The following is a 26425-nucleotide window of genomic DNA, read 5'->3' on the forward strand; positions in this document are numbered from 1 at the left end:
ATCTTCGCGATAAATGTGGTATTTTTTTACATATTAAATGGCAAATATACCACAAAATAGTATCTATGGAAGATATTTTATCAATTTTTAGTCATTAGCAAGTTGATTGACGTGACACAAAACTTGTAAAGAGAGATTTGAAAATAGCAACATGTTTTTGTGCTTCATATTTGTCACTTGGGTCAGCAAAACTAGCACAGTTTAAACAATGAATTAAGCAGCGGGTACTTTGGTTCATTTGGTATTGGAAAAACATATACATTATAACAACTCTTATCTTTTGGGAAATCTGTGAGTGTGGCTGTGCAGAAATGAGATGCAGATGGTATACACCAAAATGTATTAATAAAACTTTATTGGCACTTGCTGGAGGACAATGGGGAATTGCATTACAAAGTAAGGACAACCGGCACTAAAAAGTGCTTTGTTATAAAACACAATAAGAATAAGCACAGAGGATTATCCAACATTATTAATGACTTTGAGTTGATCGATGTATAATAAAACAGTAAGTGTTATGTAATTAGTTACAATAAATAAACCACTGCATAAAACTAAACATATGTTAACAACTTGTAATACTGCAAGATTGAAAATAAGACCTCCTTCAGTAATGTGCAACACTTCATTTTATAGGGACGATTTAACAATTCACCAGAAAGGCCAGCCAATGAATTTGCAATATTTTGGCAACACAGAGGACAAGAAAGGTTTGTCAGCAACAAATAAAAGTCAGACGTTGACTCATCTGGTAAGCTTATGTGAAATGTAGCATGTAGAGGACGAGTAAACATTTGTCTTGGAGATAATACTGCTTATTAAGTTCAAGTTGTGGAGGTAAAAATGTTCAAGAGACATAAAAAGTGCCAAAGTACAATAAGAGAAATTCAATCAAACTCATTTTTTTTGTCCTTCATATCTTCCTAGATTGCAGTTAGTGCCATCGTATTAATCGGTGATAATGTTAGTCGGTGAGTTGACGCTTCCGATGGAAGTCACACTTTCGGAGAAGTCGTACTGTCAGACACATTTTTGATGGGAACTCCTTTGCGTGCCACCTTGACGTGGATGAAGAGCGTGGCTGGGGACAGCCTGGACCCGTCCCCCTTCAGCAAGTGGACGTGTCTGTAACCTGAGACGACAGAGAAGAGCATTAGACAACGTTCCCAGTTTTTGATATGGAAGGAACGTGCGGCGGTTGCTTGACAGCACCTGTGCGAAGGCTGGTGAACGGTAAGGTGTACTGTCCCACAAAGTCGTTTTTGGCCGTGTGGTCGTGGTCTTCGACCATGAAGCGCACCAAGGCCAGCTCGGGGACCTGCAGCTGGAAGCTGAGCGTGCAGTCCCAGCGTGGGTTGAAACCTACAGCGTGTACACAAGAGCTGTGATGAATACAAGAGGTGTTTTTTTTTTTATAACAGTCGTCATCAGCCACCCGCACCACACTGTTGCATACTGATATCACCTAAGAAGAGAATCATTCAGAATAATCAATCAGTTTGACACATTATTAGTGCATTTTTTAAAAATACCATTGTTGTCAATGCGGTGGGTTTTGTCTCGGGTGTTATCGATGCCCACCCCGTGGATTTCCACCCACACCTGCGGGTCCACAATGGAGCTTGCCTTGTTCGTATTGATTTTTGGAAGCTGCTGCGCTGATATTACCTGAAATAAATACATACATAAAGACTCAAAACACTGTTTCCAGACATGGAAAAATTTAAGTACACAGTAGCTTTTTATCTTCTAACTTGGGTATGGTCTGGAATGTTTGAAAGGGAGTAGGTAGCACCGCTTTTCCATATCTATGATTTTTACTGACAAAATTATGCTAAACGTTGTCAGCATTATGAGTAATTCATAAAAATTGTGAACACTTCTCAGTAATCTCAAGCCAGAAGATAGAAACAAGTTCCAAAGCGCAATGGCGTCGATGAAAAATCACTGTTTCTAAGACAGATGATGAACAGTCAGTTAGCCAGTTACTCGTATCGTCAGCTGGGTGGGGATGTGGCCGGGGCCGCCGCCCGTGTTCTCCGGGTTGAAGTCGGACTCCCTGCTGCACAGGAAGCCGGGCTTCAGCACGTAGCCGCAGCGGCCGTTGGGCAGGAAGCGTCCCTGGTTCAGGTCCATCTGCTCGCCGGGGGTCTGAAAGTTTAAAGCCACTGTGCGCGTACACACACACACACACACACAGTCACGTGATTAGCATGTCCTCACACAAATGGCAAAAAGCAGCTTTGTCACATGAAATAGAATGAAGTCAATGAATGTGATGCTGTTGAAAGCAGCACTACTTGAAGATATCTTTGTTTTTTTTCAATGAATGGCCTTGATTTACTGCAACCAGAAGAGCATCTGAATTGGAGCACTAACCCATCTGGCAGCCTCCGTTCCACATTTCCTGGGGATCATAGTTGGATGACTGCAGTCGCTGGCCGGAGGGGTAGATCCGGCTCAGCTGCCTGCTGTTGTGTCTTACAAAAAGCTTGCCTGCAAATGAAAAGATGTACGATGAAGGAGGAGGAGGGGTGAAAATGCACGTTCAAGACTCCACTCCAAGCCCACTGTAGTGGTCAGATGTGGTCTCTTGTATACCCGAGTCTTTGATGAGCTTGAGGGCGTCGTTCTCCGAGAAGGAGGACATTTCTTCGGGTGGTTTTTCGCACACGTTGCCAAAACCGCAGAAAGGGACGCTGCGGCAGTACACCACCAGCTCAGACAGCTCCACGCTCAGCTTGGAGCAGGCCTGGAAGTAGAACGCATTTACTGATTACAATTTTTAGGATGACATAATCACTTTTTACAACCATATCTGAGGAGATGCTAATGTTTTTCAAAAATATTAAATGGGATTTTAAATGCTAATTATGCAGTTAAATGCTCTAATCCAGATTTGACCCCCCAAAAATGTATTTTTGGTACAAGAATCTATACTCATTGCAAGGTCATTTGGGCTGAAGTGGTGCATTGACCCACCATATCCAGCAGATGGCGCTGCAGCTACAACAGTTGGTGTGGAACAATATGAAAAATCCAGTGTATGAATACCGTCATGCCCAAGTCGGCCTAAGCCATCTTGGATATAAATAAAATAGGCTAGAGTCCCACATTGGCATTGACAGCGTACTTCCTGGTGGATGTTGCCTCATCAATGTAATGGAGACCAGTGTACAATACTACTCTACTGCCGCTGTTTATTGTTAAGGAGAGACTCACGATGCACTTAGATCACTTTATGACCAAGCAGAGAACATTCACACAGGAGCTGCTGTCGGACACTCTCTAACCTGCTGCTAGCAGGCCAAATATTGTATTACACTTCATATCACTTTTGAATGCCATATTTGTGACATTTAGCATTTTTTATGCTTGAAAATGCTTAATTTAGGTCATGGGTACATACAATTTGCTTTTCATGAATAATAGACCATATTCAACCACAAAACAGCAATCATTCATTAATTTTGTAACTTTTTAAACTGCTGATAATGTGAGAGTGTATTGTGAAAAAGTGAGACTGTCCCTGTGAACTGACCTTGGCTGGGTCCTTCTTGGGCGTGTTCTTGTTGTTGCTCGCCTGCTCGTCTTCAGAGCTGGAAGAGAAGCTGCCGTAGCTGCCATTCTTGGCCAGCTGGCCCAGGTGAGGGATCTGCTTCTTCCCTTTGACCAGGATACGTCCCCGTAAATCCTGCGGGAGAGCATAATTAGGGGACGACAAAGTACCGCAGATTTCTTGTCTGTGCTTTACATTGAAAATATATATTTTTTTAATGGTGACTTCAATAGAAAGCGGTTTGATGGCGCCTTCTTCAGGGGAAAGCCGAGTATTGCCGCTAAGAATCCAGCAGAGGGCGCCGTCTCACAAAATAATTCACTCAATATTTTCCAAAACAAGATGCTACAACATGTACATATACTGTAGCTTAATCTGAACAATATGAATTTACAATACATTTAATAACTGTGAGAGACAAAATGGCATCTTTTTATGGGCGTGTTCTTTATGTGGTACCTCAGGCGAAGGCAGATCCTTGAGAGTCTGGCCACTGAGGGGCTTGGTGAGCAGTTTGCTTCCCAGGATGTTGTGAAGGTGTTTGGCCATGACCACCTGCTGCTCAACGGAACAATGGTTCTCCACGGACAGGATCAGAGGGTACGGGGATGCCTGCGTGGAAGAAGAATGGAGAAATCACACCCCTTCATGTACTTTGGAGCTGCCGCAGGCAAACGTTGAGAGTTGTTTCCGTTCAGTGGTTGTTCATGTCACAGTACAATCTTCACACGCTGTCTCCAACATGGATTTCCATGCATCTGTTCCACCTACAAGCTATGGTAAAATACGTATTTACATGTAGTATGTACATTTTAATGCCATTCTAACAGCAATATGCGTCCCTAGAGCCTGTTGATACCGCCTCTGACCCACGCAGAGCTAGATTATTCTGCCCCGTGTTTGCACAATATGTTCGGGCTTCGCTACACATCTCAAAGTAAAGCCAGGAGCTCTGTAGAAAGATGGTGCTTCCCACCTTGAAGGCATATTGGGCAATGGTCTCAATGACCTCCTTGAAAGGCACTTTGGAGGTGAGCGTGTGGCCGTGGTATATGACCGGTTCGCCTTTGTCGCCATCCCAGCAGTCCAGCTCCACACAGCGACAGCCTTGATTCAAAGCCCTGACACACACACACACACACACACAGAATATTGTAGTCCAAGTTCTCATTTCCAAGATTGTGCTGATAAAAGTACCGGATGTAGGGCTCGGTACTGCTGGCGCTGGTGACTTGGTCTTTGGTGAGGTAGGTGTTGTGGGACGAGGAGATGAAGTAGTGCGCCAGGGGGCGCCTCATGTCCTGGTAGACTCTGGCGTGGTCGGGGTTGAAGATGTCATTCTCCCCCGAGAGCATGTACATGGTGAAACCGTTCTGGGTCATGAACTGGTTCCTCTGAGCTGAAAAAGAACAACAAAAATGCAACTTCATGCTGTGCAGAGATGTTAAATAGACGCCCCCCCCCCCCCCCCCACCCCACCCCGGTGGGAGTCGGCAGGCAAAGGGACGTGACAAGGTTCATAACTAGCGAGAAGTCAGACCAGGAAAGGTGATGGTCGGGCAAACACAAGGTTGCCAAGGGATACCGCTGCTTGCTGCTGGACTATTCCATTAGAACATGATCACAGCGGTTGTTCACGTAAGTCTTCCTTTAGGTCAGTGGTGAGTGGATCTTGTCCTTTCAGTCACTATGACCAAAAGCGGGTGCGGGAACGTAATCCTTTGGGCTCAGCTCCCTCTTCGCCATAACAGACCGATAGAGTCTGTTGCACCAATCCCCCTCTCCATCTGGCGTCCTATCTTTTCCTATTCACACATGTAGCAGCGCTGTGCTGATGTCATGTGATCGAACATAAAAATGAAAGGCAGCTAAAGTTGTGCTTGCTTGACTGGGTTTTACGTCACATGACTCGATGTGTGGATAGTCGCACTTTGATGTCGCTGTCACGGAAATAAGCTTGTTTAGTCATGATGCTATGCCTCGCTGACGCTTCGCTATGCTGGGAAGTAGGATTAATGAGATGTACCGTAGTTAGTAAAATGTGGTAGGTTCTTCCTGTATGAGTGCTTGTTGAACCCACCCCAGTCATTGAGCTCGTAGGTGAGTATGAGACTCTGAGCGTGGGACAAGGACGCGTCCTCGCCCTGGTCGCCGAGGAAGTCACGCAGTTCGGCGGTGGAGAGCACGCAGCCGTTGCTGGAGTAGTGGCGGAAGACGGCGTCCAGCTCGGGTCGGCGTAGCAGCTCCCTGCAGAACTCCTCGATCTCGTTGTGGTCAAGGCGGCTGTCCCCGGATCGGTCGCACCTCTGGGAGAAAGAAACAGAGAAGATTTAGAAGAAAACCAAAGTCAACACTCGCACACCGGACAAGGTAGGGCGCAAATATGCGAGGGAGTGCTCTTGATTCCCTGCGGGGAAAGCATCTCTGCAAGAATTCACCCCAGCTGTGCATGTGTACATCTCTCTCTCTCAGGAGAGGCTTAGTGCACATTCCGTCAGGAACACCAACAGCTGCATGAAAGAACCGAGGAACAGCGCAAAACAAATAACCAGCTTATGATTGATTGCATATTAGGAAGCACACACTGCCAGTTGAGTAGATGAACGGCGGCTAACCTTGAAGAGAGAGCGAGCGTACTGCTCACTCAGGTCGATGTTGATCATCTGCAGCAGACGCTTGACTTCGTCGTAGCTCATCTTGCCGTCCTGGTTCTGATCCGCTCGCCGCAGGTAGCCGCGGATCCAAGTGTGGAGGATTAAGGAAGAAAAGCACCAAAGAGGAGACAATGTAGCGTCTTGTTGTCAGACCTTCAGTGGGGTCTTTGCTAACCTTTCCTGTCCTCCAGGACAGCTAACCAATGTGCAATTTTTAAATGATGTGCTTACACTAATGTGTCCCTAGAGTCTGTTTATGAGCATCAAATGCCCAAATTTTAAGACAAGGGGCTTAGCTTTGAAAAAAAAAAAAAGGCAGGCTTCGCTACACATCTTAAAACGCAGCCCTATACCAGCTATCCATCAGTGAGTTACAAACATAGCAGTTGGAAGTATGCAAACCTAGCTTAACCTAGTTGATGTTAAAATGTGAGTGTAAAGTTAGCACATGTAGCTATGCTAGTGCTATGCTAACGTCCTCCTGTCCCACTTACTTTGTTGTATGTGACCTATGGCATCTATCACAGAGTTAGCGGAACAATGCTAAAATACAAAATAATACAGCTCATTAGCATAAAAGCTAGAGACAGACATACTAAAATGGTAGAACTTCCCAGTAGGACTTACAATAAATGTCAGCATCAATGTAAAACTAGACAAAATTCAAGACTGGACCATAGTGGCCATATGTCTGTAATGAGAGATTCTAATTATTTATGACACTCTATTAAGACGGAACTTTATCCACCACGTTTGCCGTGCTGTTGACGTCGCCGTAGCGATGCTATCGCAGTCACACTCGTATTATCATCAGGATATTGGTCCAGCTTCTCTTTCTGAGTCATGTTGGCCACGCGCTCCTTCAAGGTGCGCAGCCCGCGCACCCACCGCTGCGCTTCATCCTCGCACGGGCACAGCAGGTCCAGACTCTTCCTGGCCCCCCGGAAAACCACCGTGAAGCAGCGGTTGTCCGGCAACGACCCGGACAGGCGCCTCAGCGCCTCCGACTGGCAGCCCTCACGCACGCACTCCACCTCAGTCACCGCAACTGGCGACGGAGACAGAAAAGACATTTGGGAAATAAAATCAAAATAATGTGACAAGATTCTGGAATAATAATAATAATAAATAATTTATAAATAATAATTTATAATATAATTATTTAAATATAATAATTTAATATTAATATTTTAATATTATATATATTACATTCATTCGTTCATTCATTTTCTACCGCTTTTCCTCACGAGAGTCGCGGGGGTGCTGGAGCCTACCCCAGCTGTCTTTGGGCGAGAGGCGGGGTACACCCTGGACTGGTCGCCAGCCAATCACAGGACACATATAGACAAACAACCATTCACACTCACATTCATACCTATGGACAATTTGGAGTCGCTAATTAACCTAGCATGTTTTTGGAATGTGGGAGGAAACCGGAGTACCCGGAGAAAACCCATGCATATATATTATAATATATTATATATTAATAATTTAATATTAATATTTATTGTAAATACTTTTTAATCAATTTGCAAAGTCCATGGTCCTTGATGTTGGACCTGCTGGTGTTTGTCCGCAACAAAACCGTGACGGACATGGCTTTTTGCACTCTGCCTTGGAAGCATTCTCCAAAATGTCTTGCTCAAAGGAAGAATGAAGTCCCTCATCCAACCTCTGCCCCAACACTCACCATCCCTTAGTGCTTCTGCAAGGCTGTGGTGGAACTTGACAAGAGCTTGTCAGTGAGCTGATAATAGCATCACTCTCTCCCCTGAGGCAATGGAATCTTTTCAAAATAAGCCCGCATTCAGTCTTCAGTGCTTTTTGCCAGAGATATGGCAAAATTGGCACGCATGTGTGCGCCTATGTGTGTGTGTGTGTGTGTGTGTGTGACAGCAGAGGTGTCACATTGAACCGCAACGCTGAAATGTGGACATCAGTCACATCACACCGAGCTGAATATGCGCACATGATAGGAAAGTATTTGAAAGCACGTACGTGGCCATTTAAGGACTTTAATTCCTCCATCCATCTTAATTCTTCATCTTGTATGCTTCCATTATTGTACGGACGCTTTCGGGTGGACTTTTTTCTGCCCCTCTTCCCTCCATGTTTGCTCGATATGTCATATACTGTATATGCGGCGCAACTTGAACACGCTATTTCTGGCAGCACAATCAAGAGGGCCTTCATCTCCCGCCAAATAAGATTGTGTGGCTGCTGCTTTTGCACTTTTTATAGGATCCACAGACTGGAATGCATGGTTGTAGACAACCACAATGTACCCTCCTATTCTTTATAATACTGTATATGTGAATGCATGATTAAAGTAATAAGGTTTTTGACTAATGTTGCATTTCAAAGACAAATGTTATTGGTTCCTCAAAATGGAAGTAATGTGATTTTTGGTCCATGCGTACAAACACCAAATATTAAAGTGACCGTGGGTCAGTTCACTGGGTCCCTTCAGGCAAAGCCCCTTTCCCCTGATCTGATGTCGCTTAGGTTTCCTCCACCTCTCATTGTCGTCCAGCTATTCTCACGCATGAGCACTTTCCGTTCTCCCATTTCCGGCCCACTTCCTCCCTCTATAACGACGCTACAGCCAACCACCGTTAAGCCCTCCTGACCCGCCCTCGGGTTCCGCGGTCTGCTTACACGTCTGGCGGGCCTTGGCCTTGCGGGAGCTTTTGGTCGACTCGCACCACACGGTGAGCCCGTCCTCCAGCAGACGCAGGTTTCGGCTTTTCTGCCACCTCGGGGAGCGCACTTTGACCATGTTGGAGCCCTGCATCATGACGCGGACGTCCTCGTTGTCCAGCAGCCCTGAGACACACACAGACAAGGACGTTTTAGTGGAAGTGGGCGTCATCCAGACTTTTGGGTTTGGTGATAGGCTATTTGCAGCGAGTGTGCTTCCTGTTTTCAATGTTTGCACAGGAGTCCACTCTAAATATCTCATACCAAAAAGCCAGAAACTGATATAAAGAACTTTTTGTGTAGTTTTTTATAGAGTTTTAGTATGGGGGCAGAGTGCCCAGTGCCACTTAGCAAGGCTTTTTTGAAAGTTGTGTGGAATTTTTTTTTATGTTGAGCTCACAGATACACAACACACATCTCAAGACAATTACTCTCGTCCTCCAGGCCCACCATCACCAGAAAATGCAACAAACACATGCACCACAGTGGAGAAAGCCATGTGTAAATCAATGGCTATTATATGTAGATTTATTCTCCTCCAGCGGGGCAGGCGCCGTCCAACGGACATGAGGAAAAAAGAGGGGGCTGAGTTAACATTTAAAAGTGGGGAAAAGTTGCCAACGTCTCCTCAGTGAATGGAAATGTAATCAAGGATGACGTGGAAGCCACAAAAACAAAGTGTAATAGTTAGCGTTGCTAATAAAGCACAATAAAGCTACTACAAAGGGGTGTCCAAAGTGCAGCCCGGTGGACATTTGAGGCCCGCAGCTTGTTTGTTATTGGCTCGCAGCATTTTTTTTTTATTAAATGTATAATGGCATCCTTAGAGTGTTTAGGGCCACACTTAAAAGTGGAAAAGTAAAGTAAAGTTACATGTGAGACATTTTTTTACTCACCCCCCCCCCCAAAAAATAACATTAATAAGTATTATTTTTAATTGTAAATTGAAAAACCTTCTTTACTGTTACATGTAGTATAAAATGCATTAGCCTATTTAGTATTATGTATAGTATAAACTATTTGGTAAACATTCATTATCAAAATAATGAACTAGAATTGTAAATTAAAGGTTAACATTTAATTCTAAAAGTAAAAAAAAAATGAAGATAGACATTTTTGCCAGCTTTTGCATATGATGACCTACATTTGATTGCTTTTAATATGTGGGTAATGAAGTACAAGGTGAAGAACATTTTGTGGTCTGTGGTTTGGACACCCGCGCTGTACTCCCAGGTTCACCAATGGCGACAGTTTGACCAGTTTGACAGATGATTTCTCATGAGCAACGCAACCAAAGCGGCGGTCGCCCAGCATCCTGGGACGGAGTGTGTTCAACCTTCGAGGCTGGAATGTCATGTGCCCGGTAATCGTAGTCTCGGCGGATAAGCGTTTAAGTTTGCAACTGAGCTTTTGAGCATGACTGGCCTTTGTTATCTGATTTTGGGTGTTGGAACTAAATAAAAAGTGTTTACCCAGCAGCAAGTCTCATTCCAAAGGTTCAAAACTTGACCGTGCCAACATGGCGCAATCCTCGACCTTTTGTATCATTTTTGTGTCCACCTGCGGTGCTTTTTGTCAGAAAGCTGCATTTCTTTTTACAGTGTTTTACAGTTTTACAGTGGATGCGTTTAAGGAGGGTGCTCGGCTATGCATCGCTGGCATGAATGGGAGTGCTGACAAAGGCCGAGTCTTTCCAAAAGCTCTCCCATGTCACATTACTCCTCTGGCTGGGTCTCCGCGGCGCACCTTGGCAGATTTGTCTAGCTGGAATACTGGCACCCTTGCACATTCTGATGCTTTAATTACACAACCCACTGAAACAACAAGCTCTTCTCCTCCGGTGTACCGCCGCTATCAAACTGTGTGCAGCCATGGCTTTCTTTCCCCCCCACCCACCGTTGAACACAAAGAACTCCCCCTTACCGGGCCCTCTGTCCATAACAAGCCTGTTTTTTTCCCAAGCTGTTACCACATGCAAGGCATTCCCACAAGCGGAGCACAAGGACCGCATTAACTTGCAGGTCATTGACCACACCGAGCGGCCCAAACTGCTTTTTCAACCCACTGCTGCAACTTTTATGTCGGCCCGGTACGGAATATATCACTGAAACACCTTCTGATGCGTGCTTCTTCAAAACGGAGGGGTCCAACTGAAGGGCTTTATTTTCATGCTCGGCTGCAGAAAATCTCCATCAGACGCTCTAAAGGGCCGCATGCCGGCTGGCTAGCAACCACGCGGCTCTGGTCCAAAATGCCAAGTGAATCCCAAGCACAGCCGTCAGTCGGGAGGGAGTAGGGAGGTGGAGGGGTGGGGGGGGGGGGGGGCATAAAAAAAACAAAATAACACCCGGCCTTGAGTGAAGAGAGAGCCCTGCTCCACGCACATAGCAGCTCATGTTTCTCTCAGGATAACAAGTGCCACCAGAGCCGGCGTACGAAGGATGGGATGTAAATATAGACAAATTAAAGGTGTCGCTGATACTGCGGCCGTGTCACTCAGACCCGGTCGGCCCGCTCTGTCTGGTCAGATGGTAAAAAGTAGGGCAGCTGTCCGCGTAGCTTAAGTCCGGTCTGGAAGACAGCCTGCAGAGGAAGTCTTAGCGATGACTGTTTTATTTGAGGTCTCACAAACTATTTTAAATAAGCCTAAACGGTCCCACAATAATGTATTAGCATTGATGCTGAAATTAACGCCGTTAGAGTAAGCCCGACTGGGAACGAGCAGTAGCTTTAATGCTAACGAGATATGGTTGTCTATGTACTTTATCCATTTTTTGCATATACGCTACGTAGCAGATGCCATATATCATATACAACAATGTAACAATAAGGAGCGTGGGACAGGAAGACATGAACATTAGCGAAAGTGCTAACATTACACTGACATTTTAATAGCAACATCATGCATGGTTAGCCTATTAGCTGAAAAAAAACAAAATACAGTAATCCCACATTTATGGCGGTTCATTGCTTCCAGACCCGACTGTGAGAAGTGAATTTCCAAATATTGTTGTAGTTAAAGTGTGAAAAACCTGTACAGCCTTCTAAATCGGTTTTTAACATTATTAGAGCCCTCTAGACATGAAATAACACCCCTATAGTCACCTTTATACTTGTATTACCCAATATAGTCGACATAATCGGAGAAAATAAAGAAAGTTGCGTTCCAGACGTGTGGAGGACAGAAAGTGAAGTCTTGGGGTTTCAAAGTCGAGTGTATTATTATTACGATTATTATGTTGTTATTTTAGTGCCTGTTGTGAGATCTTTCAAAGCCGCGATAAAAGCCGGTTCTTCCGGCGATCAAGTCTGGTGCTTGTGTGTCTAACACAACATTACAGTGAGTGACCAGTGTAGTATACTACACAGAATCAAGTAATATACAAACATATAACATTTTAATGCTTGAAAATGCTTAATTTAACCATGAAATTCAAACCACAAAGTGGCTCCCAAGTCTGTAGCTGACTGACGGATAATTGGGTGAGTAGGCTGTTTTTTTTTTTTGTTTTCTTTAAGTGGTGGGCGTGTACATCTAGTAAGAGACGCAATGTCCACAAAGAAGTAAGTTCCTCCTTCACAACGCCACAAATAACTTCAAAAGCCAGCATTTGCGTGGCTTTTTTTTTTTTGCTCAATGAGAGGTTTTGCTAACGTTTGGTTGCTCCTAAACAAGCATTACCATCATTTGAAAGTCACTTTTGCATTCTGGGGAAGATTTATGTTGAAACGCTACGCCGTTGAGAGTGAGTCAACGTGACCTCACGACTGACTTGACTAATTATTACGGGAGATTTAAGCAGTCATTCCAATCGGATCACAGCTTGAAAGGGGGTGTGTCCACTCTCCTGAAAATAATGCAAACACAAAGTCAACGCAATACGCTCTAATAAGCCAGAAGAAACATGGTGTCGTTAGATTGTAAATGAATGACTCAATTATTTTTTTGGAAGCAAGAAGTACTGAGCTCACAGAGCAACAAACCGCAACGGATGCCGTTTGTGTCAACACGGAGCGTATGCTGGCAAGGCGGCTGTTCTCTAAATTAAACAATACTCACAAAAGCAACCCACAAACAACCCCCCAGGCCTGTGCACTTAAAGGCATGTGTGTAATCAAAATTAAATTGACATTTAGGGAGCAGTTTGACGCCGCAGTGCAATGAAATCCAATCACTTGTAGCTGAAAGAGGAAACATCTGCCTTTAAACAATCTCTCCATTTGGTTCTTATATATTCATCATTATCATAATCATAATAATAATAGTAATCATGATGTGTGACATTTGTCAAAAGTCAATATTCATCTGTAGTGGTTAGGATAAGTCCGTCAACATGAGACTTGCATGCTACTTTGTGTGTTACGCCTCCCACACTGTGTGTGTGCGCCAAGGAAAAGGAAAGCCGTCACCATGGTGAAGTGAAAATAATAATAATCATAAAAAGCCCAAAAAGAGGACACACACACCACCGTGCCGCGACCACTATTAAGGTTAAAAATGACTGAATGCTAACAAATGCTAGCTAGGTCATGGATTCTGTGTGCTGTCACAAGAGGAGGAGTTTATCCTTTATTACCGGACTTCATTTTTTTTATGTATTTGATGTCCAATGTGAATAAAGCTTTTTATCATGACCACAGTTCGACCCCCAGAACAGATGATACTTATTTCCGTTTCATAACTGTGTAAAATGACCCTGACTTGATAAAAATATGTGAACATCCAGCAACCCCCCAGGGGGGTCTTGGCAGATGCTACTGCTCAGCAGGTGTCTATTTTGGGTGGGTTGGTGTACTGTACCGTACTTTCCTGGGGTGGGTGTGTGTGAGCATTGAAAAACATGACCCCCTCCACCTTTTAAGCTAATCTACACCCACGGTCCATTATAGTGCTCATTACCTGGCAGCTAATTGAGTAAGAGCTCATTTAGTGTGTGTGTGTGTGTGTGTGTGTGTGTGTGTGTTACATAAGCCCCCAGAAGATGTGTTGTCACTACATTTAAATAACTGTATACATAATAAGCATGAAATAAGTGATGTCATGGCAAACTCAAAAGTCCATAGTCTGCCTACAAATATGCAAAAAAGTATCGTCTACAAGTTCTGAGTAAATTAGGTCACAAATGAACGGTTTGCAAATATGATGGTAGAAATCCACTGGATAGAGTAGTTAGTGTAAGGCAGTCACGAATGTGATCTTACCGAGCCTCCGAATGGGATCCATGGTCTTCTCGGCCACTTTGGGTCTTTGCTCCCTCGGGGAGGGCGCCGCTGACTTCCCGCTGCTGGCCAACATGATGGCGCGTAATAAGATCAGCAAGCCGAGACGCTCGACTCGTGCCTGCCCCGGGGAAGCGAGTCTCTGCCGCTGCCAGGTGTCCCTCTCACCGCGGACTGCCCCGGAAAGACGCCCCGACACCGTAAAGAAGGAGCAGGAGTAGTGAGGAGTCGTTCGCGAACGATCCGACTCTTTGAAGTGAACGATTGAGTTGAGTTCGGTTCTTTAGAGTGAGCGAGCCTTTTTTGTTAATGTAAGTGACTGGCCAAAACGCGTGGTCCGGTATGTGATTTATGGCTCTTTGAAAAGAACCGGATCTTAAGGAGCCGTCGTTTTCAGTCAAGGCAACAATCACTACTCGCAGTTGTGAGATTTGCATTGGAATCCCTGAAAGGTACACATCCCACAAATATATAAGGGAGACGGGATGGAGGAGGAGGGAGGACTCCTTCTTTTCGTCCACATGCACAGCAAGTCCCTCCCAGTTGCCTCTGTGCGTAATTTGACCCCCCCGAAGCAGGAGCACACTTTGGGCTGCTTGTCCGCCTGCACTAACACAGCAACCTGACGCTCTTCATGTCAACATGGCCCAGACCTTGCTTTTGTTATTTTAAACAATCTCCCCCCATATATAGAGCTCATATCACCATAAAGACTGTTCACATTTGGCTGGCATTCATATTTTAAACGTGACTACACAAAAACACAACAAATTCCTTCATAAAATGTTATTTTCTCCACTATACAATTGACTCCTATGCTGTTTTCACAACTAACCTCATTTTAATTAATGCAATACATCCATCTGATCAGCAGGGGTCGACAGAAACCACATCAAAGCTGCAACTGTCACCCTTGGAAATGATGTTTGTCATATGGTGGCCGGTAATCAAACACCATACACCAAACGCAACCGGAAATGCTAAAATTGTAATATCTGAACTCACATAAACCTTATAGGATCAAAACATACGCAAAATAAATATTCTGCAAATGCCAAAAACACACACACAAACCGCAGAGAGATATGCTGCAGGTTCAGACACCAAAACTGAAGTTTGCCAGGCTACCAGGTCAGCTAGACCTGAGGGACGTCTGCCATGGTGCAAATATTGTATATCTGTATTACATGTATGCCAGCATTTTAAATTATTTTGAATATAATCTATAGGGGGTCATTCTAATTATCCATTAATACACACATTAAACCTAAATATAGATAAAATGTGGAGTTTAGCTTGTGTTTTTTTTGTTGTGGCAAAATAGTGGCAGTTTGATGAAAATGTGCCTTTATCTAAAAAGCTGAGTGTTTTAAGGTAAACAAGGCAGTTCCCATGTTATGTAGGCCTAAATGTTAGAAACTGTAACCACAATAACAAACACATTGCTGAAATAATACGTCAATACATCAAAAGTGAACCCTAAAGGGATGTATTTTGTATCGGATGTCAAGAGTGTGCAGGTACGTCCTATGCGATTTGCACTGCAGTTTAGGTGGGCTCCATTCTGTGGTGTCATTTCACGTGAAACAAATCTCACCTTGAATTTGCAGTATGAAAGCAAGCCGTCCTTGTGTTTGTGGTGTGATGATGGGGGGCTGGGGAGTCATCTTTTTTTGCAGTGAGTGTGGCCACAGCGAGCGAGGTTCTCTTTTCTTCAGCTGTGAGGAGTCTATTCCACTGATGCACCTGAGGGAGAAAACAAGACACATTTCTCTTCAGGGAGGCTGGGTCACAGTAAATAAACACAAAACACTCCATTGCTTACCAATCACTAGGAAAGCAGCGCCTCTCTATGGTCGGTTGTGGTTACTGCCACTGCTGCTACAACAATGCATGAAGTCAAATCCATCTTGTATGGACAGATAGATGTGAAGGCACACTGTGGATCCAAACATGTAATGTGCTGCATGAAAAATAAGCTGTAGGGCAATCTTGCGTGCAATGAAGTGGAAGTTTTATGATGGAGATAGGCTGCAGGAGGTGGAGGAGGAGAAAATCCCACAAAGTCTAAAATGCAACGCGCAAGATGATGATTCTAATGTGCCCTTGCAGCCCTAATCCCCTGTGAAACATACACTCATAGAAACTCTACTGTGTCCGCCACTGAATTAGGCGCAGCGAGGCCTTTCAACAATATCTATCTTTCATCTTCTCCTCCATTGCTGCACCCACGTTTTCAGATTAAGTCATGTTTGCTAATCCGCACAAGCTGTGTGATCTGTGCAGGAGGAGCTGTTTCGCCTGCCTGGCTTCCTTGCAACCGATACTCCATTTCCAAAAGACACCTTGGTATGTTTGGCAATCTCGGTAGCCATTAGGTTCCATATTAACTGGTGGAAGCCATCAAGCAGACACATTTCTTCCTCAGAGGAGAACTCCCAGCTCTATTTACCAGGCCTGAAACTCTCTTGGTGAAAACAGTAGGCCTGTGTTTGCAGCCGTACTACTACTACTACTACTACTACTAGTAGTCACTACTAGCCAGTCACTGTGCACAACTATAAATAAATACATGCATGCAGTTAAAAATGGGATCACTGTAAACAACCATTTGCTATTTTATGACACAGTTCTCACACATATCATTAAACATGAAATCCATTCGAAGGCTACTGCACATGAGGAGTTCCGTGTGGCTTGTAAAACTAGTTTGCTAGTCCTCATTAAACTAAACAACCCTACTTAAACGGAAGACTGGGCGATGGCTAATTCCTGAAGCAAACTGGGCGTTCGAGTGCTAATGTGTCGGTTTAATACTCACAACAACTGCTTTGTAGTAAGATTGCGTATTATAAAGCAGAGTACATAAGCTCGATGAGACGTAGTGTGGTAAAGTGTAACAAATTAAACAGTATGTAATAGCGCGGAACTCCCAACAGGGAAGTAGCGCACTCCAGCAAATACACCAGACCCCTGTGTTATTAATCGCTATGGCCTAGTGTGACCAAAAGTGGCGCTTATTGAGCGTTATCTGCTTTCTTCTTGCGTTGTTTCATCTATAATGTTAAAAAGTGGAGAAATGTTTGTCAAAAGCTAAACTGTGGCAGACTCTTTATTGAACACTGTATTGTTTCGCGTCGACGGAACTAGCTTAGCATTAGCCAATGTCCGCTTCATTCACGGCGTCAGCAATGGCGTTATTTTCCCCACAGTACCCTCCCCGTTTGCTAGAATGGCCGATCACTTATCACGCAACCGTTTATAAACAATAGTTTTCGAGTGTATTTGGTGCTGGAAATGACTTAATTTTGTGACGCATTGTATGCTCGCTTTGCTAGCCAACGTTAGCAAAAGCTAGCTTATCCTTAGCGTGTTCCACATGAGTGTCAACACCACAGCACTGCACTGCAGAGTAAAGGGCGCTCGCAGAAAGCCTCTCGACGCTTCAAAGTGGCTCCGATGAGACGTTTGGAGGGCGATGGAGCAAATCTGAGCCACACTTCTAAAAAAACAACCAGGCAAGACTTGGTGCTGTGCTCGGCTCGGAGGCTTTACTGCGTTTGCCGTTTGTTTACGCTGATTCCACACTTCCGCCAGCCCCTGCCCACCCCACCCCGGGACGTATCGTTCCGCACGAGGCCAAAAAATACTCATCAAAGTCTTTATTGCTCGCATTCATTTGCGTACGACGAATGTCCTTGCAGTTAAATTCTGCAGTTTGCTGCGTGTCGGAAATGTGTGTTTAAAAACCATTTCTCTTCACGAATCATTTGAAACGGACTAGCTTCTATTAGCGGTCTCTTTCATTTTGCTTCACTTGTAGGGGTGTGTGTGTTTTGTTTGTACGATTGACTTTCGACTGGGACGTCTTTTTTTCAAAATACGCACTGACGTCTCACATAAAATGCTGTTTATATGTCTGAGCGACTTTATCTGGTCTTTTTCAAACGTTTAGTTCCGTTTCTATGTCGTTTTCTGTGTAATTCCACCCGGAATTCACTGGAAAGTATCGCCCGAGCAGTAGCCAGGGACCACTTTCTTGGTTGTGCGTGACGTCATACAGATTGGCAACCAAGCTGCCCAATGACAAAAATGCTCCGGCTTAGCAACAGCAAAATCACCTTCTCGACCAATCAGCGACGAGAGAAGTTGGCACTGACTCGCATAACATACCGGCATCCGATTGGCTCGCGCCCTCGTCAGTTATCTGAGCCTTGTGGATGTTGTAGTTTGCGACACAGTCGTGCTTGTTGGAAAGTATAGCAAGTCAAACAACATATCCCACAATGCATCGAGAGCTGTGAGCACTGACATGCGCGAGACTGGAGGCGGAGCGTGTATATATACAGGAGCTCGAGCTGCTTGAGCCGCACACTGGCCACTGTTGTGACGGTGAAACGACGTCTGCAAGCGTCACGTTGACTTTGACAGCGTCGAAACAGTTAACAGTAGTTAGCGACAGTTGCCCTGTCAAACCAGACGAGGAGTCTCTTTTATTGACTCTACCTAAGTTTACTTTCATGTTGACGTTTTTCCATAACTTTTCACAACAAATCGTACTTTTATTTTTTGGATTGAACTGAATCATAGCCTCAGTTTAGCGAACTTTGGCGCTTTTTTTTTAATTGTAGAAAGTTTAAGATGCGCTAGGGGAAACCGTGTCGCAAGAGAGGAATCGCCAAAGATGACAGATCCAGCGGAGCAGAGCCATCACCTGAAAAGTTGTGGCAGGCCATCAGGTGGGAGCAGCGCCGAAAAGCATCTCCCTGCCCGCCAGCGTGCAACGCCACACAACGGCACAAGAGGGCGCCAGAGAGGCGAGCAGCAGGACAAGTTGTGGCATAGTCGAGGCGGGCAGAGGGGGGTGTGCCCCGGCTTGGCTGCCGGAAACGACCGAGCCGACTCTCTCCTCGCACCCCAGCCTCAGGGCGAGAACCCCGAAGATGCAGAAGCGGCTCCACCGCCGCAGGAACCCCCGAGCCAAGTCCAGGAGGGGCTGCACGTCGACTCGGACACCGGTCTGGACGCGCGTCTCGGCAGGAAGCGTCACCGACGCCGCGCCGCCAAGAAGAAGCGCCACTGGAAGCCTTACTACAAACTTTCCTGGGAGGAGAGGAAGGCGCTGGAGGAGCGAGAGACGGCCAGGGCGTCCCGCCTGAGGGAGGAGATGTTCGCCAAGGGGCTCCCGGTTGCCCCCTACAACACCACCCAGTTCCTCATGGACGAGCACGACCGAGAAGAGCCGGACCTCAACACCGAGACCGGACCCCGGCGCACGGACGACACGGGCAGCGAGGAGGACCTCTTCGAGCACGACGACGACGAGGATGACGACGGCAGCGGCGGTGGCGGCGGCGGCGGTGGCAGCAGCGACGGCATCGGCAGGGCCGGCAACGCCGGCGGGGAGTTTCTCCAGCGGGACTTTTCCGAGACCTACGAGATGTACCACGTCGAGAGCCTGCAGAACATGACCAAGCAGGAGCTGGTCCAGGAGTACCTGGAGCTGGAGAAGTGCATGTCCCGTCTGGAGGAGGAGAACAACCGGCTGAGGCGCGCCGTGGAGCCCGGGGGTCTGAGCGTGGAGGGCTCCCTGGTGAGGCTCCGGGAGCTGGAGAGGGAGTTGGAGAGACTGAGGGCCCAAAACACGGAGCTCCTCCTGCAGAGCCGGCCCGGGGAGGACCGGGGACAGGTCACCGGCGACTAGGGACCCCCGTCGATCATCGGCCCTTGCGATGCACTGCAGTAGTTTTTCCTTTTCCGGACGTTCATTGTCTTACTGAGGAGTTGTAAGTATTTTGTTTCTGTTTCTGTTTTTGTAAAGACGACATGGTCTCTTTCAAGTGTCATTGACATCCATTTTCTTTTTCGTTCTTCCTGAATTGACAAACTGTTTTATGTTGCATTTCCTCCAACCTACAAGAAAAAAAAGAGTTATGACAACACGACATGAATCGGGCCAGTTAAATGTTAACATTTTACCAGTTGTGTGTTAACAGCCAGTTCAAACTAAAATAAATATTTCCTAAATTGACTAACTACCGTGTAGTGTGTTTGTGTCCTCTCGTAATGATTAAGCCTAGCTTAATAATGTGCTAATGGTGTTCACTATATTTCAATCATTATTTTAGCGTCATGCATTATGAATAGAATATTGACATAAAAACCAAAGCTGCGGTCTGCATTTGGGAAATCCTATTTTTTTTTTCAAAAATTAAACTTGAACTCCAAACATACAGAAATATATCATGTTGTTAGGACCGTGACATATGTTGTACATTAACTAATAATAAAAACTTAATTCCGGCTCTTTCCCAACATGACTGAACTCAAAGATGCTAAAAAGACGCCCCAAGAAATGAATATGATGTAAGAAAAGATGCTAAACATGAAGGGTTTGCACTGTTAAAAAAAAAACACTTCAAAGAACTCTACTGAGGCAATACTGATCCGTAACCACAAGAGGGCGCCATTGACAACTTAACACCAAAAGACAGAACACCCCTTTATTTTTTTATAACGTACTTCTTTTTTATTTACATCATAATAATAATAATAATAACCTTGCTTTAAAGCACGCAGACAATTAGTTTGACTTAAATGTACACAATGTCAGACAATATGTTACATATTAAGGTAAGTATGTACACAAACATAAGCGACAACACGCTGTGTTTTATTCTCAAAAGTGGTGTGTGTGTGTGTGTGTGTGTGTGTGTGAGGACGAGGGAGTGCATAGACGTGTCCTTGGCATGACGTGTGCTTATTTGAAGTCTTTATGCCCACTTGAAGTTGACCGTGGACGTCTCAGTCGAGCGTGAAAACCACAGGAGGACAGACGGGAACCTCACACGAGGGAAGAAGAAGAAGGAGAAGAAGATGGAATGGGAAGAGGAGCGAGCGTGGCACTGCTGGACAACATTCCAGAAATTAGGCACTTGTTGAAAAACCAACAAAGAAATGTTGAGGTATGAAGAGACTGTTTGGATTAGTCACCGCAGTGTGGTTAAAACGCCTCAAGACAGGAAGTGACAACCAGAGGTGGCCATATATATATATCATATATATATATATATATATATAAACAAACAATATATTAAGGGAGCATTTCAAGTCGGCCTGTGTTTGTGTGCGCACGTTTGTAAACCATAAAAAAATTATTATTAAGAAAAAGTAAAAACAAACAGGACAACGTTGATATTTACAACTTAAAAACAAGGCTTTGTACAAATGTTGGGGGGGGGGGGCAGCCATCCAGGAAGCCATGAAATGGTTTTACTCCGCGTCTTCACGCCCTCGAGGTGGGAACTGTTTGCCCGGCTGTGAAAAAGTGCCGAGTCACCATTGGCGTTGTCGTTTTAGCATTTCTTCGTCTTTCTTTTAAGATTAGCACAATGACGCAAATGTACTTTTTTTTTTTTTTTACTATAAAAGTTGTTGTTTTTGTGATACAGGATTAATTTTAGTGTTTTTCCACGCTGTTAACTTTTGTTTCCGGAATAATTATTCCTACAATTGCTATATTGACGATTGGCCACTTAAGATAATAAAGTGGGTGAAACAGCGCCCCTGCTGGTGGCTGCCAGGCTGTGCACCCTTTTGGCTTGGACATGCTTCATATCGATTGATTTTTCCGTTATATTCTACTTCCTCCTTCCAAGAAGAAATGCGGTGGTGACCCAAGACTTTTGCACGGCCGTGTCGGCGAAGATGAGGTCACATGTCTCGGCCCTGCTGCTGCTGTTCCGCGTCCAAAGTAGAAAAGGCGCAGTTAAAGAAGTAAAAGAAGTAAAAGAGCTTTGGCAACGTAAAGGAAGTGAGCGCCCCCTGCTGTACACAGGAAGCGTAGGTTTAGATGACGAGAAAACACAAAAAAGATGGCGGCGTCTTTTTAAGCGTTGGCGCGCTGCCGGCCTGCTGACCTGCAGCTCAGCAGGCAGCTCGCCGCCGACGCCGACGCTCGCCGCCGGGCTTCACAGGTACTGGTGGAACCTGGAAGTGGGCGCGTGGCGGCCACAAGGCCCCCGCTCGCCGCCATCTTCCTCCAGAGGAGGCACCGGCTGCGTTTTAGCGGCGACGGGAGACAGCGGGAACTCTGTGATGGGCAACGGCGGCCTCTTGTCGCCCGCCTCGGTGGGGGACGCCACCACCGTGTGGCGGCGCCAGGCCCGCCTCTTGCGGCGGCTCTCGGGAGAGAGCGGCTTGCGCATGCCGACGCTGCGCAGGTCGTCGGCCGAGCCCAGCAGGCGGGCGCGTACCTGATCCGCGAGGGACTTGGCGGCAGGCGCGAAGGAGGCGGCCTCGCTGGGTGGCGCTCGCCCCGGGCGGAGACTCTCCTGGCTGCTTCCAGAGGAGGGGTCGGTTCTGGGCTCTCCCCTCATCCTGGGGGCGGCGTCCGGCGCGGCGCCGTGGTTCCGAGCAGGGACGTCCAGCAGGTCGAGGGAGCGAGCCTTGACCTTGTCGCCCTTGAGTTTCTTGCGGGCGAGCGTGTCGCACTGGATGAGCTTGTGGGAGTTGAAGGACGGCCGCGAGTGAAGCCTGTGGGCGGCGGAGGACGACGAGGACGACGGCGTGGTGGATCTCGCCCCGCCCTCGCTCCTCTCTGCGGGGTCCGCACTGAGCGTGACGGTGGCGGCGGGTGACGAGGGGGCGGCGGTAGCCGTCGTCGTCGCCGCCGTCGGGGTCTTGTTCGTGGCGCCGCGCGGCCCCGCCGTGCGCTTCTCGGGCCGCTCCTGCGTGACGGAGCGCGAGGCGAAGCCGCTCTCGTTGTCCGTCTCGCTCACCAGCTCGCTGTGCTCGTCGTCGGCGTCCTCCGCCCTCCCCTCCGAGCCCAGGCTCCGCCCCAGCGTGGAGAGGGTGGAGTAGCCTGACACGATGGAGCGCGCGTCTTCGGGCGCCCGCCACGCCGGCTTCGACCTTCCTCCCGCCTCTTCTTCCTGTCTGTTCGGACTGGAAGCCGCCGCCTCCTCTTTCACCTCCGCCTGCACAACCTCCTCCTCTTCTTCTTCTTCCTCCTCCTCATCGTCGTCGTCGTCTGCCTCCCCCTCCGCGTGAGGAGCGGCGTCTCCCGGTGGCGACTCTGCCTCGTCTTCCTCCTCCTCTTCCTCCTCGGCTTCCGGGTGTCCCGCTTTGACGGGCTCGTGCTCCGAGTCGTCGTCGGTGCTGCTGCCCACACGGCGAGCGTTGTGCCGCTTCCTGCGCTTGCGGCCCGTGACGGCCGACATGATGGACAGAGTCAGGAAGTCCTTGGCCGTGAGGTCCTTCTTGGACCCCCAGGACCCCTGAGGAGCAGGATGTGTTAAGGCCAGGCCTGGTGGGGCGACAGGAAGGCGTGCGGGGGACATACCTTGGATTTTGCTGAGTCACTGTTGGTGGAGTCTGAGGGGGGAGGAAGAGAAGAGGAATTTAGAGAAGGGAAGTCCAAATAAAAGTCTTGGGAGGAGGACACGGAGACGCTTGGTGTGAGCAGGACGTATGTTTATGTATTCGGTCCCGGGAGACATTATTAATAAGACGTGATGTCATCACATTATGGGCGGGGCTAACACGCCAACACCCAAGTGTGCCTTTTTGTCTCTGTGTCCTCAAACCCAGAACGCACACCACACACACACACACACACACACACACACACACCAGACACATACACACACACACCAGACACAGTGGGAGGATAAACCATGATTTTGATGAAGGAGGAATTTAAAACAAAAAAAACCAACAAAGAAGATCATCAAAAAGTGAAACCAACACCAACACACACGTCTCTTTTTCATCTTTGGCACAGTTTTTAATAACCTTTACCGATCTACCAAATATTACACATTCCACCCACACACATTCACATTATAAAGATATTTTGGTCAAGTACGGAGTGTCCCTGAATGCATCATAATGATAATTGGATGTGTTGTTGTCCGTCTGCCATCTTGCTCTAATTCATTCATTCATTCATTTTCTACCGCTTTTTCCTCACGAGGGTCGCGGGGGGTGCTGGAGCCTATCCCAGCTGTCTTCGGACGAGAGGCGGGGTCGCCAGCCAATCACAGGGCACATATAGACAAACAACCATTCACACTCACATTCATACCTATGGACAATTTGGAGTCGTTAATTAACCTAGCATGTTTTTTTGGAATGTGGGAGGAAACCGGAGTACCCGGAGAAAACCCACGCATGCACGGACATTGAACTCTGGTCTCCTAGCTGTGAGGCCTGCGCACTAACCACTCGTACGCCGTGCATGTAGGATTCCTTATTTATAAATGGAATATTTTACTAGTTAGCGCGTCGAAAATGTGTTTACGACCTCCTAAATATGGCTTTTAACACTATTAGAGCCCTCTAGACATGAAATAACACCCCTATAGTCACCTTTAGACTTTCAATCATTCGTTTTCTATCCTCACGAGGCTCACAGGGGTTGCTGGAGCCTATCCCAGCTGTCTTCGGGCGAGAGGCGGGGTACACCCTGGACCGGTGGCCAGCCAATCACAGGGCACATACGTATAGACAAACAACCATTCACACTCACATTCATACCTATGGACAATTTGGAGTGGCCAATTAACCTAGCATGATTTTGGAATTTGGGAGGAAACCGGAATACCCGGAGAAAACCCACGCATGCACGAGTGTGGGATTGAACTTGGGTGTCCTAGCTGTGAGGCCTGCGTGCTAACCACTCAGCCTGATGCATGCCTTAATTACACTAAATGACCTAATATAAGCACAATAGGTTACTCGTGTTCGAAGTGTAGAGAGCCGATGCACTTGTGTGTATGAGTAGAGTGCACACAGGACACTAGTGGGGGGGGTCACGCACAGCAGCTTCTAAAGGCTTCCTGCGTTAATTGATTAGTGGGGCAATGACAGTGAAGGCAACACTCTCATCGGGAGGGACACTTGAGGGGAGAGCAGGTAGACACCAAACACAGTGACACACACACACACACACACACACGGTCACAGGCAGGCGTGTATTGGCGTCCTACCGCAGTGTCTGCTCCACAGGCTCAGCTGAGAGAAATGCAGAGGACGCACAGAGAAGAAGTCAAAGATGAGCGAGTGCAGTGGAGAGGAAGAAGACAACGAGAACAGAGAAGATAGGAAAAGTGTCGGGACACAAAAAAAAAAACAACCGAAAATCCTATGAAAAACATAATCAGATACTGGAAAGGAGGGAATTTTGCAGTATTGTGCTTGTACAATACAATAGTACAATAGTACTGAGCCATACATGGCTAAATAAGATGGTTCAATTCCCTCCTTGCACCAGAAAACATGGCGTTAGCATGTGGCTAAAACTACAGGAAGTGATCGGGTGGGGGCTAAACAGTGGGGAGCGGGCGGCGTGCTCACCAGAGGCGTCCCCGAGCAGAGCGGTCCGCCCGATGTTGGACAGGAGGTGGTCGATGTTGGGGGCGGGCTGCACGTCCTCCGTGTCCACCGGCGTCTGCGTGGGAAGGAGACGTGAGGAGAGACGTTTGATGTTTGCGTGGCTAATCATGATAGCATTTTTTATTTTTATTTTTTATAAGCGGCTTGTCAACATGGCGTACCTTTTCATCCTTGTCTGGCTCATCGCTGAAAAACCAAATGTACTGCAAAAAAAAAACAAAAAAACATTCAAACCGATAGTACTACATTTATGTATGTCTTCTGATCCTCACGTGTTGGACGAGCGTCTCCACGATCTTGTAGCGGTCGGGCATGTGTGTCACCATGTCCTTCATGTTGTCCTCGGACGTCCGCACCAGAGTGGGCCCGAACACCAGAGCCAGGTTACGTGGTTCCATCTGCGTGTTCCATGACAGTCCTTAGTAGCAAATCGCTAAGCACTACTTAGCCTGGTCGCACCAGACCTATGTTCGATGCCCTCAACGAGTGGGGTGTCGCGGGACCGTTTTCAGTGAGTGGCGGGTCTTAATAAGTTTATTGGTACTCCAATACGTATGTTGTGCTATTTGAAACCCGTTGCCATAGAAGAAGATCAACGTTAGTTAGTAATGTACAGCCTGGAAGACCGTCTCTTGTTGAGCCTTACCAAGTATTTTGCCTGTAAGTATTTTATGTTTATGTTTATTTTATGTTTACTTTATTAAAGTGCAATGAAACACCGCTACACTCTTCTGTGTACTTTTATTATCGTCCCAGGCCTAGTGGCCACCATATGATGTTGCCGGCATTAAATTAATTCATACAATGAATATTTGACAGCATATTTTGCAGTAAACCGCATCCAAAAAATGTTATATTCTGTGAATAAAATAATATTTTATAATATTATTATTAT

The 26425-nt window shown here is 46.5% G+C and overlaps 3 protein-coding genes across 13 annotated transcripts in view; 1 reads left to right on the forward strand and 2 right to left on the reverse strand.

Moving 5' to 3' along the window:
* Nucleotides 1-338: 338 nt before the first annotated feature.
* plcd3a (phospholipase C, delta 3a) lies at nt 339-17685 on the reverse strand. 3 transcript variants are annotated; one of them, XM_058049659.2, is made up of 17 exons: nt 15959-17685; nt 15731-15879; nt 14116-14307; nt 8872-9039; nt 7033-7261; nt 6175-6304; nt 5640-5865; nt 4757-4958; nt 4536-4680; nt 4019-4171; nt 3542-3694; nt 2602-2752; nt 2380-2496; nt 1990-2168; nt 1533-1668; nt 1213-1362; nt 339-1132 (listed from the first exon to the last, which is right to left on the reverse strand). In XM_058049659.2, exons 2-17 carry the CDS (start codon nt 15798-15800, stop codon nt 996-998), a joined length of 2538 nt encoding a protein of 845 aa, XP_057905642.2. In that variant the 5' UTR covers nt 15801-15879; nt 15959-17685; the 3' UTR covers nt 339-995. The 3 variants fall into 3 exon arrangements, with proteins under 3 accessions (XP_057905642.2, XP_057905644.2, XP_078653266.1); XM_058049661.2 differs by lacking the exon at nt 14116-14307 and having other exon boundaries at nt 15959-17684; XM_078797140.1 differs by lacking the exon at nt 15959-17685 and having other exon boundaries at nt 14116-14737; nt 15731-15800.
* Nucleotides 17686-18488: 803 nt separating this feature from the next.
* hexim1 (HEXIM P-TEFb complex subunit 1) lies at nt 18489-20182 on the forward strand. Its single transcript, XM_058048811.2, has one exon. The coding sequence runs from the start codon at nt 18818-18820 to the stop codon at nt 19835-19837; it is 1020 nt and encodes a 339-aa protein (XP_057904794.2). The 5' UTR covers nt 18489-18817; the 3' UTR covers nt 19838-20182.
* A 440-nt stretch (nt 20183-20622) lies between these two features.
* Nucleotides 20623-26425, reverse strand: part of arhgap23a (Rho GTPase activating protein 23a) — a 45011-nt gene continuing 39208 nt past the window's right edge. For all 9 annotated transcript variants that reach the window (XM_058048809.2, XM_058048806.2, XM_058048803.2 and 6 more), the window contains 5 exons: nt 25803-25928; nt 25692-25733; nt 25492-25585; nt 23477-23508; nt 20623-23411 (listed from right to left, as the gene is read on the reverse strand). In XM_058048809.2, the coding sequence (XP_057904792.2) occupies nt 22104-23411; nt 23477-23508; nt 25492-25585; nt 25692-25733; nt 25803-25928 (1602 nt within the window). In that variant the 3' untranslated portion in view covers nt 20623-22103. The remainder of the gene's footprint in view (nt 23412-23476; nt 23509-25491; nt 25586-25691; nt 25734-25802; nt 25929-26425) is intronic.

Source organism: Doryrhamphus excisus, linkage group LG16, assembly GCF_037039965.1.
Source record: "Doryrhamphus excisus strain RoL-2023G ecotype Guam linkage group LG16, RoL_Dexc_Guam_v1.1, whole genome shotgun sequence".
Taxonomy (NCBI): Eukaryota; Metazoa; Chordata; class Actinopteri; order Syngnathiformes; family Syngnathidae; genus Doryrhamphus; species Doryrhamphus excisus.